At 35.1% G+C, this 18,822-nt stretch overlaps 2 protein-coding genes across 11 annotated transcripts in view; one reads left to right on the top strand and one right to left on the bottom strand.

The window, feature by feature from the left end:
• The window catches only part of Fmr1 (synaptic functional regulator FMR1), a 97,782-nt gene extending 92,836 nt beyond the window's left edge, over window positions 1-4,946 (bottom strand). For 5 of the 9 annotated variants that reach the window (XM_069812949.1, XM_069812950.1, XM_069812956.1 and 2 more), the window contains exons 1-3: window positions 4,830-4,945; window positions 3,901-3,953; window positions 3,607-3,760 (exon numbers count right to left, since the gene is read on the bottom strand). In XM_069812949.1, the coding sequence (XP_069669050.1) occupies window positions 3,607-3,760; window positions 3,901-3,953; window positions 4,830-4,880 (258 nt within the window). In that variant the 5' untranslated portion in view covers window positions 4,881-4,945. Of the gene's footprint in view, window positions 1-3,606; window positions 3,761-3,900; window positions 3,954-4,829 lie in introns of all 9 variants that reach the window. The other 4 variants (XM_069812948.1, XM_069812953.1, XM_069812955.1 and 1 more) reach the window with 2 other exon arrangements.
• Window positions 4,947-4,975: 29 nt separating this feature from the next.
• Window positions 4,976-18,822, top strand: part of LOC138691175 (WD repeat-containing protein 44) — a 76,734-nt gene continuing 62,887 nt past the window's right edge. For both annotated transcript variants that reach the window (XM_069812947.1, XM_069812946.1), the window contains exons 1-2: window positions 4,976-5,153; window positions 5,423-5,597. In XM_069812947.1, the coding sequence (XP_069669048.1) occupies window positions 5,086-5,153; window positions 5,423-5,597 (243 nt within the window). In that variant the 5' untranslated portion in view covers window positions 4,976-5,085. The remainder of the gene's footprint in view (window positions 5,154-5,422; window positions 5,598-18,822) is intronic.

The following is an 18,822-nucleotide window of genomic DNA, read 5'->3' as shown; positions in this document are numbered from 1 at the left end:
TTATGCTTTCTTTCTGTATTTTGTGAGCACGGAATTGAACTACTTGTCCTCATCTCATCTTCATTCTTAGACTCAAACCTCTTTCGATTCTTCAAATTAAAAGTTTTCTTTGTGTTTTCTTATTTCTTCTAACGTTCTTTATTTGTCACATCACTATCTTCATCACAGTTAGATAAATCATATGCCTTTCACCGTAATAAAATTGATTTCCTAAGAGATTATCAAGTAAACCACCTGTACCTTCCTCTCTGTAATCTTCATCAGAATTCACTGTGGCATCTGATGGTTCAATACAGATAGTACTTAAATTATTATACTGTCATCCTCTATGATTCTTACAGCTTCAGTAAGTGTTATGTCCCAGGAACCATAATAAATTATCAATATGAATCTATAAAGAGGAAAAATGGATTCCTTACAAAATGCTACGGCATCTGCCTAGTGGTATCATAAGGTACCAGACTAACTCTACGTCATATATATTTGGCAGTTCATATACTTATAGTGAAAACATGAATTGAATGCTTTACTATAAGCCTTTTCCAATATATGAAATCAGAATTTATTCAAAATTATAATGCTAATTGAATGTATTCAAATATTTACTTCAAACAGATACTAAAATTGAGTGATTCAAGAAAATGTGTATAATTACCGAACGCCACTACGCATATCAAGCCAAATAACTTCAAAATATTATTTTCCTAACAAGGACTGGAATGGCAGTGAGTAAATTAAACAATGAGAAATTGTGAAAATAATCATTGTTGCCAACACAGTGACTGGAAACTACTGTATGTACCTGTGGTACCATACGGTACCGCTAGGCAGATTCGGGTTAACTCTTAAGGAATTATGTCTGAAGTGTCTCCTAATCATTGCTTTAAATTTTATTAATGCAATTACACTACATTTTAGAGAAATATATGTTACTCTTTATGCATTCCAATTAATTTATATGGTTGAAACGCTGCCCTTCGTGATTGGGTTAAGTGAGTCACATGGTCTGCCTTACGGCCTGTATTAGATCACGATGGCAGTGACACAGTCTATTGTTCCTAGTACTAACAGCGCTCCAAGCGGCTAGCAACTATCGCGATAAATGCAAAAAATCACCCCAAGCTTCGTGACTGTATATAGTAGACTGTGGTTATAATTTGTTACTCAAAAAGTACTTCCTCTATTCACATTTAGATTTCTTTCCCCTTGAAATCTTGGGTATGTTAATGACGAACATGGTAAGATACTGCTGAAATGGAAAAATGGTACCAAAGGAGATGGAAACTCAGGAACGCTTGCAGATTAGCACTGGGCACTCAAAAGAAAAACTCCAGATGATCGCAAAAAGGAAAGCAAATGGTGGAAAGTACAATGACTACAATGTGCAGTGTGAAAAAGGGTGAGCGGGAGAATGACCTGAAAATTCTTCCTAGATAAGTTCTCTTGTTATTTTATTCAAGTCAGAACAACCTACTGTGATGAATACAATACTAGTTATGTGTGTTTATATATATAAATTCTAAATTATAGACATCAGCTCAAAGAATTTTGAGTGACCACAAGGGTAATGCTAGGTAAGGTCTGATGGCATATCTGAACTCCATGCAACCAAACACACAAAAAATTACATATTTCGTGCAAAAATAAATACATTACTTAATTAAAAGTTAAAATTTGTTTAGTATTACTGGTGAAATGGGAAACCAGCATCAGAAAGTCAGATGCATATTTTTTCAGGCACTTGTTGCAGTCAATCTCTACACGAAAACAAAAGAATTTTCCAATAATGTAATATATTTTTGTAGTGCTTAATCTTCAACTAATAGGACAGACATGAGGAGAAAATTTACTCTCAATAATTTACTTCTTTTAGAAACAGAAATCCTGCACTTAATGTTAAAATATTTCCTCTAATAGTGTAGTCCTTCGTTAAGTAGTATGTAGTATGCCTCAACAGATATCCCAAAACAATATTCCATGAAAATTTACATTAATATGAAATAGGCATCTTTAAAAATTTTTCAGATAAAATCTCGGAACTCTGAATATTTCGAAAAATATCTCCCTATTAGAAACTTGTTCAAGTTACTCAACACAAAAACGCTAAGAGACAATTTCAACACCAGGGTAGCCTATATAGGCTAAGTAAAAGCTTCATTTTTGTCAGTCAAGTGAGACTTAAAATAATTTTATCTCCTCACATTTTAAAAATGTATTGTTACCAATTTAAGGGTCTTAAAATTTAATATTTAGTATTTACATAACAACAATAACTGTCTCAAATTGTATTACATCTAAAAGACAATAATTCTTATACTTCTGCTCACTTAACAGAGAATAAATTGCTACATTATCACAACATTCCAGTTTGTTTCTATCATAATATTTTACTCTTGCTAAAACTAAAATCAATTCAAACTCGGTACCTAGACCTACTTACGAAACTAACTTACATCCATAAAATTAAATTTGTTTATATTAATCTGAAAAGTTAGGACAACAGGCCTATACAGTCATGTTGACTTTCTGATCACCAAAGATGACTAAAGATGTTGTAGCAAACAAGTTATCTTCTATAGATTAAATGTATCTTTCATTCCTACATTGTTAAAATGTCTTTAAATTATGATAGGAAATCAATACGTTATATATTTATACTCGATTATGTGTGCGTAAGTTTATTTACTATAAATAAAATTGTTATAGTACGAGTAATACTAAAAATATATGAAGTGGAAATGTTTATGGTTCTTTGGTGACCCTATTTTTTGTTTAATTTTTAATTGTAATTTATGTGCTACCCAAACGGTAAAATACGAGATAGCAATAAAAAATTTTAGACTTAAGTTGATGTAACTGCACTACATTAATTCAATTATGTCGATTGTAACAATTCTTGTTGCCATATAAACCAATATTGTCGTGTACTGAATTGTAAACTGCAAATCTGTATTACAATTTTTAGGATACTGTTATGTAATTAATTTTATAAAACTTACATTAACTTTTATAGATTACATATTATATCTGCTTAACTCACCTACCATAATTTGCAAGACTTTACAAACTGAGAGGATACTTCTGTGTGCAAAAAGGGTATTAGTAAGGAACCGCTGGTCTTTTACAAGATATGTGACAAGGTTAGTGGGTTTGTTGAGGGGATATCTAAGTGACTTGAGGCCGAGAATCTTAAATCATTGAAATATTTTCACATATTCCTCGGCCTCACGTCACTTAGATATCCCTTCAACTAACCCACTAACCTTGTCACATACCTTGCAAAAGATCGGGGGTTGCATGCTAATTACCGCAAGAAGACCTATATTAAATATTTCTGTAATCACTGTTCTGTTTTAGATTAAATAATACCACGAATAAAAAAACCCAGTAACATAGTAGCCTAATCATGTTTGCCCTGTACCTAGGTTAATTCTATTTGGAAAACAAATTACAATGAAATGGGGCCATTCTTCTTCCAATAATAAATAATTCACAACCTCACGTGGTAAATAAATGCCATATTATTCACAAGAGAAACCCACTGTAGCTTATAAGCAAAATGCTTTTCCCAGTTCATGTCAAAGACAATTTTATATAACATCTCACCTTAATGATGGCCTTCCACCAACCACACGCTTCTTGCTCATTGGCCCGAGAGTATACCTCGATTTCCTGGTTCTCTGTGAAGTCAGGTTTCCCTGGAACACCTTCTGGAGGAAGACGCACTTGGGAAAACGGAAATTTTGACTCTGGCTGCCAACTGAAAACATGCAACAATTAATTTTTTAGAAGTGCTCAAATTAATGAAAGTAATTGAACAATGCAGAGTGCAGTAAAATGAACAGTCCTGAAACAAACGTAAATACGTCTGAAAAGAAAAGAGAACAGAATATTACTTACTCATTTTCAAAGGCTACTGATACTTCCTCATCAAACACATCTGTCACAAAGGCCTGAAAAAAAGAGACATGGGGTATGTAAAATAAAGGTATTAATTCATAACAAAAGACAGTATTATATAATGTTACGATATTTCATATCCATATGTATGTTCTATTTAGCATTTAGTTGCTAGAATCAGCCATCTTCCATTTACATTGGTCATAATTTGTAAGAGGTTATGAACGCTAGAGCATAATTAAAGTTAATGAATCATTTAATTCTGATTTAGTGGTTTTCAATCGCTTAAACAATTGTACATTTCAAAACTAAAATAATGTCCATCAAAATATAAACAAATTGAATAATTTTGGGACACTCTTGGACCATTGACCTATAGCCTCTGATATCGCTATATATAGTTTCAGATATCTAAGTAAACTGTTTATGGATTATACAACTTAAAACATTAAATTAATTTGCTCAGAGAGGTTTTTCATACTACGAAATTTCTTTCAAGTGTCACCAGGACTGCAGATATTGAAGCATTTATCTTTGCAGGTCAACAAAACCGGTAGATCTTGGGCTTGCCCACGGAGGCTAGGTTAGTGAAGTTGTAGGCAACAGAATGAATATATGTTAGCCAACGAATTGTTCAAGTAGTAAGTATGCTATAAACATTGAAATATAAACAATTTATGGGTAGAAGATGAGTGTAAAAGCCCGAGCAAGCTTAAATAAGGACGACAATGAGGCACATGGGGAAAATCACGCCCTGTCAAATGAGACATGGCGTCCTAGCCGCGTTCTTTGGTGCCATTTAAATCCACGATTCTCATAAAGTAACACCTTTGTGACCTAAATCTCTTCGCAGAATGTGCTCGCTATGTAATTGTGTTAAATTAAAATAAAAAATATTGCCGCTTTAGCTTACTTTAATTAATACAAACCTTATAATAGGCCCCATTCTCGCCGCATACTTCGACTGCGAGATCCTCCATCTTACTTTTGTACGATGGGAACTTCGGGTTTGAGGTTATATCAGTATTAGCCAATCAAACAAAAATATGCATAAAATGTATCTCCCCTATTGGGTACTTCCTTCATTACAGGTTAGACATGGCTGTCGGTTGTGAGAGTGTGATGACCAAAGTAGTGTTTTATCGTAGAATTTATGTCTCTTCGGAAAAACATTAAAAGACAAACATGTCTGGGAGTAGTGATTCTGAGGAATTTTATGACGCAGAAGATTTGACGCCAAATCGTAGTTCACGGTAAACATGATCGCGATGTTGTGTTTTGATCATTTGTGATTTGACTTGGAGCTTAAACCCTTCTTATTTATTTCCAAGTCGCGGGTTATCAAAGACATAGTATTATTTGTAGTAATTACCTGCTGAAATTAATAATTTTTTTATTGTAATGCATATGTCAAGCTTATCATGCAGTAAATCGATGCTATGTACTCGTTAATGAGACACTTAACCTATTCCCAATTTAATTGAAGATCCCCCAGATTTAAAGATGTTCTTTTTTATTTCAGGAGAAACAGAAGTAGTAAAGAAACAATTATTATACCAAGAACAGATTCAGAAAGCAGTGTGTCGGTCAAAGAAAATGAACCAGAAACGGAAACTGCTTTAGATGAAGGTGGCACTGTCAATTCTGATCTTCCACAAACATCTTCTGTAATAGATTCGGAAAAAAATGAAAATGTTGTAAGTCATGACTGTCACTAGTTTGAGAATTAACTTTACCGTTGCAGCACATATAAAATATTGTATTATCGGTAGATTAGAAAGGTTAATATATTAACATGAACTGAGAGAATTTCAGTGTTGAGCAGCACTATTTCATAACTGCGTATTCCATTAAACCTGTCTTTAAATGCAGATTCTATTTACTCTTCTGGAATTTTTATTTATCAACATCTGTTTTGTTCTGTGAGTATAACTGTTAATAGTAGGCTAATATCCGAGGTACTGGTACGGTATTCAACTTATAAGAGAGACACGAAGGATGTGCTATGAAGTCATCTTCTGTTGTAGGATATGCATCGTATTTTTTCCCCCAGTTCAAGCTTCTATACAGGTATTTATGATGATGTGTACCCACTTCCCACCCATTGTTTAAGTGGCCTTCCTCTTTCCCAACTAAGGGTCGATCTTTAGTTATTCTCCTCACTAGTCTCTGTTAATGTGTTCTTGCTGGTAGATACATTTCTTTTTGTCTTTAATAAATTTAGTAATAAGGCTCTATCTTGGAATGTTACTGTTACTTTACTTAATTTCTGTATTGTCAAATTATGTTTTTCCTTGAATAGCTAGTCCATAAAATTTTCATTCTATAATTTGATTTCTTCTGTATTTGCCCTCGACTTTGTTGTATATGCTAAAATTGATCGAACTGCTATTTTGTAAATAGGCTATTACGAACTTTACTTTCTACTGTCATTCTTCATGCATTCTGATAATTATTTGGACTGCTTTTTCAGTGTGTTTGCTTCTATATTTATTGTTCTAAAGTCTTGTTGTTTATTTGAACTCTCAAGTATAGGCCTAATTAACTTCTGATATTTGTTCAGTTTTTTTTTTATTACTGATATTAATTATTGGTATGTTCAAATTTCACTAGCTTCCAGTAACCGGCTCAGAAATCTAGTACAATTTTAATTCATGGAACTCCAGTACCGAGAAATATTGTCGATAGTTGTCTCAGCTGCCAACATACCAATTACAAAATCACTACCATTTGTAGTATTTGTTAGTATCGAAATTCGAAACGAAATTGGCTAAAGAAAATTCAACCTGCAAACTAGAAATTCAGCATAATCCACTAGCATATGTAGTAATGGGGGAAAAATGGTTAGGTTTCACCCTTAGGGTTTGAAGTAAGCTGATCTGGACTATAGTCATCTTCTGGTTGAACACTCTGTGGAAAGTAATGAAGCAGGTTTCACATGTGAAAAGCATTGGGTAATAGTGTATGAACAATAGAATATTCGTTCAATAATTCACTCTTACCTATACACGAGAGTCTGAAAATGTCCACCCTCACCCCCCTCCCCCCCAATCACAATCGAGACACAGTATCTCTAGAGTAAGTTCTGGGTACTCTTTGAAGTTCAACTGGTGTAGCTCTAGCTGTTATAACTTGAGAATATTATCTTCTAATTCTTCTGTTGTATTCGGATTATATTCATACACAGTCCACCGCTTTGGAATAACGGTTAGCATGCCTGACTGTGAAATGAGCGGACCCATGTTCAAATTATGGTTGGGTGAAGTTACCTGGTTGAGGTTCTTTCCAGGGTTTTCCCCTCAACCAATCAAGAACAAATGCTGAGTAACTTTGGTGCTGGATCCTGGACTCATTTCACTGGCATTATCACCTTCATATCATTCAGATGCTATATAACCCCAGAAGTTGATAAAGTGTCGTAAAATAACCCACGAAAATATTCATACAATTTTTCTTCAATGTTCCCCATAAATCAAACTCACTTGATTTAAATCAAGCAATCTTGAAGACCTTTACTTTTTAACTTTGCTCTAGAGTATGCCATTAGGAAACTCCAGGATAACAGAGAGGGTTTGGAATTGAATGGGTTACATCAGCTGCTTGTCTATGCGGATGACATGAATATGTTAGGAGAAAATCCACAAATGATTAGGGAAAGCACGGGAATTTTACTTGAAGCAAGTGAAGAGATAGGTTTGGAAGTAAATCCCGAAAAGACAAAGTATATGATTATGTCTCGTGACGAGAATATTGTACGAAATGGAAATATAAAAATAGGAAATTTATCCTTTGAAGAGATGGAAAAATTCAAATACCTGGGAGCAACAGTAACAAATATAAATGATTCTCGGGAGGAAATTAAACACAGAATAAATATGGGAAATGTCTGTTATTGTTCGGATGAGAAGCTTTTATCATCCAGTCTGCTGTCAAAAAATCTGAAAGTTAGAATTTATAAAACGGTTATATTACCGGTTGTTCTTTATGGTTGTGAAACTTGGACTCTCACTTTGAGAGAGGAACATAGGTTAAGGGTGTTTGAGAATAAGGTGCTTAGGAAAATATTTGGGGGTAAAAGGAATGAAGTTACAGGAGAATGGAGAAAGTTACACAACGCAGAACTGCACACATTGTATTCTTCACCTGACATAATTAGGAACATTAAATCCAGATGTTTGAGATGGGCAGGACATGTAGCACATAAGGGCGAATCCAGAAATGCATATAGAGTGTTAGTTGGGAGGTCGGAGGGAAAAAGACCTTTAGGGAGGCCGAGACGTAGATGGGAAGATAATATTAAAATCAATTTGAGGGAGGTGGGATATGATGATAGAGTCTGGATTGACCTTGCTCAGGATAGGGACCAATGGCGGGCTAATGTGAGAGTGGCAGTGAACCTTCGGGTTCCTTAAAAGCCAGTAAGTAAGTAATCTTGAAGACCACCATCTTCTGTTAATCATGCTATCATCGAAGACTTCTTTTACTGCATTCAGTGGACTTTTTCCATTCGATTTTCCTAACTTTTGTACTTTACCTAACAGGTGTAAATAAATATACACTGTTCCAGATTGTAGCGAACCACACTGCATCTTACAATATTACAAGACTATAGAGACTGATAACTTCAACACATTAATGATGTTATACATTCGTGATTTATGATTCATGCTTATTCTATTGCCCATAAACTAGCAAACAGTACCTCTCCTCACAGCAGACAGAAATACTGATGTGACTTATAAATACTATGAGACTTAATGCATAGCCCATCATAGTGGTGCTGTTAGACTTACTTTCAACAATTTATCATGTTAATCACGACTACCTAAAAAGAAGGTAGATTTTTTTTTTTTACTAATGGTGCGTACTTGACTGTTCATCATTCACCTATATGAAGCAAGTTGTGTCGACCAATTTGCCAATGGAGTCATTGCTCAGGTTGTGCCATAGGAGGCTGGTCTACACTACACCCATTATGGGATGAGATGATGATGGAGATCTGTTGGGATGCCAAAGGGGAACCAGAGCTCATGGAAAAACCTCTGTTGCAAATTATAAATTGGGGATATGCCGGGGATTGAACGCGGGTCCACAGGATTACAAGTCCCACGATCTAGCCACTAGACCACTGTGGTGGCTTAGGTAGAAAATATGAATTTGTGTTAGAATGTTTGATGAGTTTATTGACTGCTGATGACTTCGCTCAGTCTCCTATAAATTGAGAACTGGATCTTCTCTAAAGGCAGTCAAAGCATAGTGACGACAATATCACCTCATTTTAGTGCTGAGGTCAAGAGAGTAGGTATGAAGCTCTACCTCTGTGCCTCTAAAACTGCTATATTTTATCATTTTTATGACAAAATTGCGAATTTTCCTGAACATTTTCTCCTAAGGTTTTTTAATATATATACAGGGTGATTCACGAGGAAAAGTAAAACATTTAGGATGTGAAATCTGAAGTCATTCTGAGTCAAAAAGTTCATATGAATATGTCCGTTTTCGAATGGTGACAGAGATATGGCTCTTTGATTTCACAAAAACTTCTAAGATTCCATTTTATTAACTCGCATTTAGAGGCAGATAATGGACAAATTTAAAGTTTATATTCATGTATGCTTACTACCTAATATTCTAGACGTTGGGGTCGATGTTTTCGCACATTTTCAAAAGTACCTCCTTCTGCTTCAATGCACTGTTGCGCTCGGGCGTGAATCGCGCTCATCGCTCAGGAGAGTTGCACATAACTGTTGTCAATGCTGCATCCAAAATACAGTTGATTAGCGCCTCTCTTGTTTCCCCCTTCCTTTGCTATACCAAGTCTTTCATCCAACCCCATAGACAGTAAGTACTCTTCGATATGGTACCCTTCTGTTCGGAAAGTGTCATTCATATTCAGCGACGGTACGCAAGGAACTTCCATCACACAAACCATAAACATACACAATATCGGCGTATTCTGCAGTCGAAAGTTTATAAGGCATCTTGAAAAACACAACTTAACACTTCCGATAACTGTACCTGTATAACTACTGTACTGTAGGTATCTGACAACTGCTGTGAATTGATGACAGTATAGGCTATTTGTGTTATGTGCGGGTTCTGTGTCATTACATCAGACAAGGGCAGGCGATTGGACATTTGTAATGCTCCACCACCAGGTTTTTCTCTGTTATCTACATCGCTCACAATGCAGATTCCAATGTTACGTTATTCATTGCGAACTTGACCTTGTCTCACGTCTGACGTAGCATATGGTAACGTCTGATTCACATTGGGGCGAGCCGTTTTACCAAAAAAATGCATCTAGCTCCGCCATCGTTCGAAAACGGACCTATGTTCATATGAACATTTTCCACTCAAAATGGCCTAAGATATCGTATCCTAAATTCTTTACCTTTCCTCGTGAATCACTCTGTATGTACTAAGACTTTTCTTGTTTTTTTTTTTTTTTAAGTAGGTTATTTTACACTTTATCAACATCTTAGGTTATTTAGCATTTGAATGAGAAGAAGGTGATAATGCCGGTGAAAAGAGTCTGGCATCCAGCACCTAAATTTACCCAGCATTTGCTCATATTTGGGTTGAAGGAAAACCCCAGAAAAAACCTCAACCAGGTAACTTACCCCAACTGGGAATCGAACCCGGGTCACCTGGTTTCGTGGCCAGACGCGCTAATCATTATTCAACAGGTGTGGATCCCTAGCTTGTTGGTTTTTCCAAGTTTTATCAATCAATCTTCTTAATGTATCCAGCTGTTTGCTGGCAACATAAAGTCCACTATAGTCCTCTGTAGTCTTTTCAGTTCTTGTTTTTCATGAGAAATGAGGGTATTTTGATTGGTTTGTGATATCCTAAAATTGCTAGCATTGGAAAACCATTCATAGTAGTGAATTTCCTGACAAAAAAGACTTCATATTTTTACTGAAGGATCCCTTTGTTCAACCAAATTGGAGCAGCTGCTCGTGCTACATGTGCACTATTCTCGTTTTATAAATCTTCAGGTTGGATCTACAAATTTTGATGGAGAAGTTAAAGCCATCTATTTGACGCTTCAAAATATGTTGTATTGAATCTCTTATTTGCAACAAACTGTTATATTCAATGATTCTAAAACCGCTATTATTGCTATAACAACCAATGTCACTTAAAGTAAAAAAAAAAAAAAAAAAAAGAATTGTTTCAAAATTATACACCATTCGATGAAGCTCAAGAAAAAGATGCTTTTTCAATTGGTACCAGCACACTGTAGATCAGTGGTCGTCAGCACTCTTTGAAATGGGTAGAGTGCAAGGAGTGCAACAAAATATGCAGCAACCACTGATGCATGTTGGTGCTGTAAGAGACCTGCAGGTAAGAGACACTAGCCCGAGAGTGCAGTATGCTGATGACAGCTGCTGTAGATTGTCTGGTAATTTAGCTGCTGATTATCTTGCTAAGAAATGCTGATAGTGTCTTAATGTATACAACAAAATATAATTCCTGAGTATTCAAGGAAAAATGCAGTTGCATCCTTTTGATTATTCACAGGGCATGCATGACTCAAAACACTTGAACAAAATTAGAATTATTTCTTCATCACTTTGTCCACTGGAAGATATGATTCAGAATCATTTTCAGTGATGTCCAGCTCTTTCCTCTAAACACACTGTGTATGAAATATTGGAAAGCAAGAGAGTTAATGGCTGTATTGCCAAGAACACAGCATTAATTAACAACAATATAATGGTATTATCCACTTTTTATCCTGATTGGTATATGAACTGTTGCTCATATAGCCACTATTACACCAGTGTTCCGCAACCTTTTTTTACTCACGGCACACCCTAGACGGGCCTAGACTCAACACGGCACCACAAAATGTTAATCCCCTCAAAACCTATGATGTGACTCTCTTCATATAATTACGTAATAGAATCAAGTTAATAATAATAATAATAATAATAATAATAATAATAATATTAATAATAATAAAATTATTATTATTAGTGTTATTATTATTATTATTATTATTATTATTATTATTATTATTATTGTCATCATTATTGTAAAAGAGAAAGCGACTCTTTCATTATCTTATTAACAATTTATGAACTTTAATTCACTGTAGAAAATACACATTTCTATTACCAATATTAAAGTAAATAACTTTACTCATACCTTCAATGTGATACTTGGGCCTGCTTAGCTGCACACAGGTGGCTGATCTGTGGTGGAATCATTGACACTGCAAGCCTCATTTCTTCATCGATGGATCTGAGTATCTCCCTCTTTGATGTTTTAATTTCGTTAACAAATGTGGTTTCAGTTTACTGGGAACCATAGTGGCATTACTGAGTTTTTCACCACAGACACTACACCAAAAAAACCTGTAAGATAAATAATTATCACTAAACTACCGGTGCACTACTTTTTATTCCTTTTTTTGGGCTCAATGGTTTCACTACTTGCACTCACGGACAAAACACTCTGTACAAAGGACTTGTCCATCTTGAAAGTATAAAATAGATCACTATTAATAGAAAATAGTAAAACTGTCGCACAATTACAATTTATGACCACTTCAGAGCACAACTGTGATAGAACTGAAATAATTGTAACTATTGTTGCTTTGAGACATGAAATAATTGGTGTCTTGTGATTGGCCATCCAAATGACCAATCTTATTTGTCAAACATTTTTCTCACACCACCTTCTAGCGAAATTTTTGGAATTTGGAAAAATCATGCAGAAACATTTCTTGAAAAATCCTCTGCTAAGGGTAATCTGACACGTTTTATTGAACCTGTACGTGACATTGAGAGGGTTTAGTAACTCAGATATACTGTCTGCGAAAATCATAAATGTTTTTAAAAATGTCAGAGAGGGATCGGTTATTGTCGTTTATTATAACGAATATCTTAAGCTGTCAGTTATTGTAAGAAATGGGAAACTTCAAACCTGGCAACAATTCCTAGTCAGATCAGTCATGCTCTCAGCTTCTGACAAAGTGGCAGACAATAAAGTAATAAAATATAATGTTCCGAAAGGCCTGGGTATGGTACACAAAACATACGGTAAGTGTTTAAGAAACCGCACTGTAGCTGGCGCAGCGGTAGAGGCGAGAATACAAAAATTAATATATCACTAAGCAAACAATGATACAACAACAGTGTTGAGTAAATAAATTACACTTAATTTCTTTGACGACATAAAATTCGCAGCATGTAATAAAGATAAAACAAGTACCATCTTACTTAAAATAGGCAATTTTTTACTTTAATTTTATTTTATTAATTTCTCACAATAATAGGTAAAAGTTCACGTCACAACTTTCACCTTGTGGAGGCACACCAGTGTGCCACGTCACACTGGTTGCGGAACACTGATTTACACAATGCATATTTTTTCTAATAGTTATATGAAAATTGTACCCGTATAATTCAAAACTGATCAGAATTTAAAAATAAATTTTATTTGCAAATTAACTAGACAAAAGCATTTTCTCAGGCATTAGTAGACCACAGTCAATGAAACAGAACTTCGCACTTGCTATGGTAACAGAGGATGGAAAATCACGAACCACACATTATATTATTTTTTTCTCAGCCAAGAATAACTAATTATTTTAAAATGGTAGGTACACATCAACCCCATGTGGAGCAAATACTGTCGTGATAATTTAGATTAGATCAGTAAAGCTCTCAGAAAATTATACTTGTTAGTTCTTGTTTTAGTTAGTACAGTGGCATTATTTTGGAGTCAGTATTGACACAGTCATCAAAAGTTAAATGACTTACGACTTAGGCTGACAGCATATTGTACTGGACATTGTGTCTCAGTCAAGTTAATCCTGTCTTGGATACACCAGTACTGGACAAAACTGTTTCCATCTGTCTCCGATGATGTATGTGCTATGTGACAGGATGGAAGAGAAGGCCCTATGGCCTTAATCCTTTCAGATTAAACAAATAAATATTCTAAATGATCTTTGAACAGAGTTTTGTCATGACATACATTATATTGCTACTCTCAATTATGACATGATGGCAACTGATGACTAAGAAACGGATTTCTAGCGTTAAAAACAGAAATTTAGGACTTTTAGGAGTTTATATAAAATTAATAATTTTAATTGTAGTAAATATTCCATTTTAAGTGGAATTTATGTACAAACACAAAAACAAAATTTGGGCCACCTGAATTTTTCAAGTTTCAGTTATAACATACAGTAAAACTCCGATAAGACGCTGCTCAAGGGACCGGGTGTAAAACGTATATTAACCGGGACTGCGTATTAGGCGGGTATACTAATTTTGACTTATATACAGTATCTATTAGCATTTTTCTTTATTGAAATACATGATTCATGAAAGGTAATATAGTATTACTCCATTATGTAATTACTGTACTGTACGTCAAAGACATTTACAATATGTACTGTACTTAATTCTTTCGAAAAAAAAAAAACATTTATAGTTGTTTGCCGTGTGCGTGTTCTCCAAGTCCTCATGTTTACCACACTTCAGTTTCTACGATTACATCCTCCCGACATTGCAGCTGTAGTGATTGAGTCGCGATTTTTTATTATCGTTCTTAATGTCGATGATGGGATTCCTATTGCATCTGAGTTGTTTCTGAGTAAGAGTACTGTTCTCATCGTACTTCCGTAAGATTTTCAATTTTTCCGACACAGAAAGGGCTTTTCGTTTAACACTCATTCTAATCACATTCACAGACACTTCAATACACAACAAACTGCCCAGCAAAAATTTCCAGAATTTTATTACGGCCGAGTGAGGAATGTCGTTTGAGAGAGAGGGTTAGCAAGATGGTTGAGGTATTGTAACTGTATGTAGGCTTTAACCACGCAGATAAGGTATCGAATAAGAGAGCGTAACAAGAGGGTGAGGTAAGGTAAGGTATGAAGTATGAAAGTTTAAATGCGCAGGTAAAAGGTAGAATACCAATACTTTTCAGGTTAATGGCACCAGTGAGTTCAATGACCAAGATGTTTCATTGCTGTTACAGTACATTGCTGAAAATTACATCGAAAATATTTCACAAAATCAGCGTATTATGCAGGACTTGAGCGCAACAAACGGGATATTTTATAAAGGCGTTATAAATGAAATGTGCAGGGACCAGACAAAAAAAGCGTATTACACGGGATAGCATAAACACTGAACATGTGCAGTATGTTATAACTGGAACTTGGAAAATTCAGATGGCCCAAATTTTGTTTCTGTGTCTGTACAAAGAACTGGTGCTGACAATGAGTGCTACTGAACTGAAGACTCAAATTATATCAGTGAGAGAGACTGATGACTGATTGGTCAGTTTCATTTTGTATAACGGGGGTACATTGACGCAAAAACTAATTTGTAACCTTTTGTCTAAATTGAACAACCTACAGGTCGTTCCACTGTGGTTGAAACATGACCTTGGATACGCTGTGGACGAAAATACTTATATTCCATAAGATTGCCACATGCTGCCGCCCACGTAGTCTGCGTGAGATGACTAGATCATGCTTCAACTTCAGTGGAACAGCTTCATGTTAGGATGGACTTTGCAAGCGAACTTCGGTTCCATTGAAATTTTGTAAAATCTTCTTCTCTCCCCTTCTAAGACCAATATAGGACGAACTTGCCAGACCAACATTTGTCCATAAGATAATTTCTTTTTACATTTTAAATAGCATTTTTGTAGCTTTTTAGAAATGTTAGTGTTTTTAGTACCGGTATTTTTATTTTAAATATATCCAAAGTACTAAGAAGACATTTATTAGGAACAGACATTTATAGGAGTTTATGGTTAATTTAGACAGTTTGGGTCCTATTGAATTTTAATAGGGGGATCCTGTGTACATAAACGTAGAGAGAGGCCTATCTGAATAACATAGTCTAGTACATAGCAAACAAAATACATATGGACCTAGAAATCTGTTCCCTACTGGTGACAAAATCGTAACAATGATATATCATTTTATGTACTTAGAAGAAGAAAACCACATATATAGAAATTGTTCAGTTCATCCCTCGAACCAAAAAATAAACATACTTGGATTTGTAAATGTATTAATTGCTTTCGCAACTTCTCACAGTTTATCTACTGGGTCCTTCTTGTGCTGTTCTTTCATTGTATGTTTGTACATTTCCGGGTCATTTGGTTTCTTTTGTACAGACTGTAAAATTTTTCCTTTGTCAGAAGAGAGCCAATTTTTGATCCATAGGTTTGTAAAATGAGACTTTACTGAAGCAAAAGCACTGGATAGAGATATCACTTGAAGAGGTTTTGGTTGCAAATATGTTGCCTGTTTTGCAATATTATCGACTTTCTCATTCCCAGGTATACCACAATGACTAGGTATCCGTGAAATGTTATTTCCTTTTGGAGTTCTTTCAGTTTACTTAGTTGTTTCTGAATTGGAATAATTCCATGTGCATATAGATTTGGTACATATTTAATTATATTAAATATAACCCCCTTGGAGTCGGTAAGTATACAGATAGATTTTTCAGAAATTTGAGTAACACACTGAAGAGCAGCATCAATAGCTAGCAATTCAGTGTCAAGACTGGAGGAGACTATATTTAATATAATTAAATGTGTACCAAACCTATATGCACATAGAATTATTCCAATTCAGAAACAACTAAGTAAACTGAAAGAACTCCAAAAGGAAATAACATTTCAATGGATACCTAGTCATTGTGGTATACCTGGAAACGAGAAGGTCGATAATATTGCAAAACAGGCAACATATTTGCAACCAAGACCTCTTCAAGTGATATCTCTATCCAGTGCTTTTGCTTCAGTGAAGTCTCATTTTACAAACCTATGGATCAACAATTGGCTCTCTTCTGACAAAGGAAAAATTTTACAGTCTATACAAAAGAAACCAAATGACCTGGAAATGTACAAACATACAATGAAAGAACAGCACAAGAAGGACCCAGTAGATAAATTGTGAGAAGAAGTTGCGAAAGCAATTAATACATTTATAAATCCAAGTACTTTTATGTTTATTAAAATCATCAGTACCAGTTGCAGAAGACACAGCCCTGCAGTATATATTGACTACACCCCAACTCTGGCTACTAGAAACAGGCATCTATAATGAACACCGATCAAAATACCCCTCATTTCTCGTGAAAAACAACAACTGAATAGACTATATGGGCTATCCCATATGAAATCGATCAGTAAAAAACCTCGCATTTTTTTTTATACTCTAATTTTTTCCCTACTTATACAAGGTGCTGAGGGGAGTGCATTTTCAAAAATATACTATCGGAAGTCAAACGGTTTTCGTATTATTGACCGACAAATTTAGCGTATTTTATAAAAACAAGCCTCTTTCAGTGCTCAGAACTCTGGAAGCATTTTTTGCAGAACATTGAACGAGAGCTTATTTTGAAGCTGACATTTGGTAGGTTATGTTAAGAAGTAATCCTTATTTTTATTGTACACAGAGAGACAGATAATCTGATTTTACTTGCTTTTAGGCTTTTTGGCCATTTGTAAAAATGTAAAAAAATATTGAGAAAAAATTTTGCATTATTAAGAGAGATTCGGCATTGTTTGCTTAGTGGCTCGACAATAAGTTTCGAGGGTATTAAATAGATTATTTTCACACGCCTAGACTTGAACGATGCAGTCCAGCATGCAATGGTCGAGAGCTGAAGATAAGCGAGTGTTGGGCGCATTTTACTCCTGTGTTTATGAAAACCTGTGATAAAGCTACCACAGCCATGACTGCTAGACGACACATGACGTGTTTATGTCTACTGGCCTTGCTTCCCTCGGCTATCTCCCGCCTCACAGTCAGCCGGTTAGTTCATGCGTACTATTTATTTTCTTTATTTGATATTTTCAATACTTTCTTATCAACGAACCACCAGTAAAAAATATGTGTTTATTTGTACTTTCAATGCGGAATCTAACCATATATTTCAAAATATTTTTTCGTGGTCCAAGGCGTCTTAATGAAGAAAAATCTAAATTTCTCCATTTCCATAAAAAGTAAGAAAATTTGTTTATATGTCAATATAAACTTTAACTTCTCAGCATCAAAATAAACCATGATTTTGATCATTGGGTGAAAGGGTTTCGGAGCCACAACAGTTTGAAGTTGCTAATTTTATGAAAATACGATAAATTTAAATATCATTAATTTAAACACTATTAAGTTCTGATGCCTCAAACTTTGCGCAAAGCATTATATCACAGTTGTCTACGGACAGAAAAAGTTTCATTGTATTTAAAAATTGCAAGATCAATTTTCACTATATTTCGGTCGATTTGAGATGGAATAGCCCATATGTTGTCAGCAAATAGCTGGATACATTAAGAAGATTGATTTCATTGTATGTTTAAAATGTGGGAGCCTTGCATACACACAAACAACAAGTGTCTTCGCATCTACAGTCATTTTAAATTCACATGGAAAATACTAGCAAATACAATGTAAAAATTATTTTACCGCTGAATATAGCCCACACTGGACATAGAGCAAATCAGGTAAGGGAGTGAGCAGACAAGTATTGGCAGAATGAAATGTTCAATGGCCTCTGTCAGTGAATGACATCACCATTTCATTCAAGATCAGAATGGTCCATGATTGACTGGGACGAATGTCTAATGCAGTATGCTGCAATATGTGTAAACACTTGCATCAGATGATCCGAGACAAAACTGTTCTGTCTGAGATGGAACATGTGATGCAGTATGCCACTTGCCTAAGCTGATGACTAATGAGAATATTGAATGATCAATACATGTGCATCTCTTGAGGCTGTAAGGAAGGGAGCAAAGCCGCAATAATTTGGTGAGGCAGAAAATTTTCCTTCTTGCATTACTAGCTTTAATACACACTTCTTATTCTTCCACTTATTCCATATTTTGCTCTTCTGCACTCAACTTCAGCACTGATGGCTTGCC

Source organism: Periplaneta americana, chromosome 16 (genome assembly GCF_040183065.1).
Source record: "Periplaneta americana isolate PAMFEO1 chromosome 16, P.americana_PAMFEO1_priV1, whole genome shotgun sequence".
Taxonomy (NCBI): Eukaryota; Metazoa; Arthropoda; class Insecta; order Blattodea; family Blattidae; genus Periplaneta; species Periplaneta americana.
Note: the sequence above shows the minus strand (reverse complement) of the source record. Positions and strands in the feature narration are given on the sequence as shown.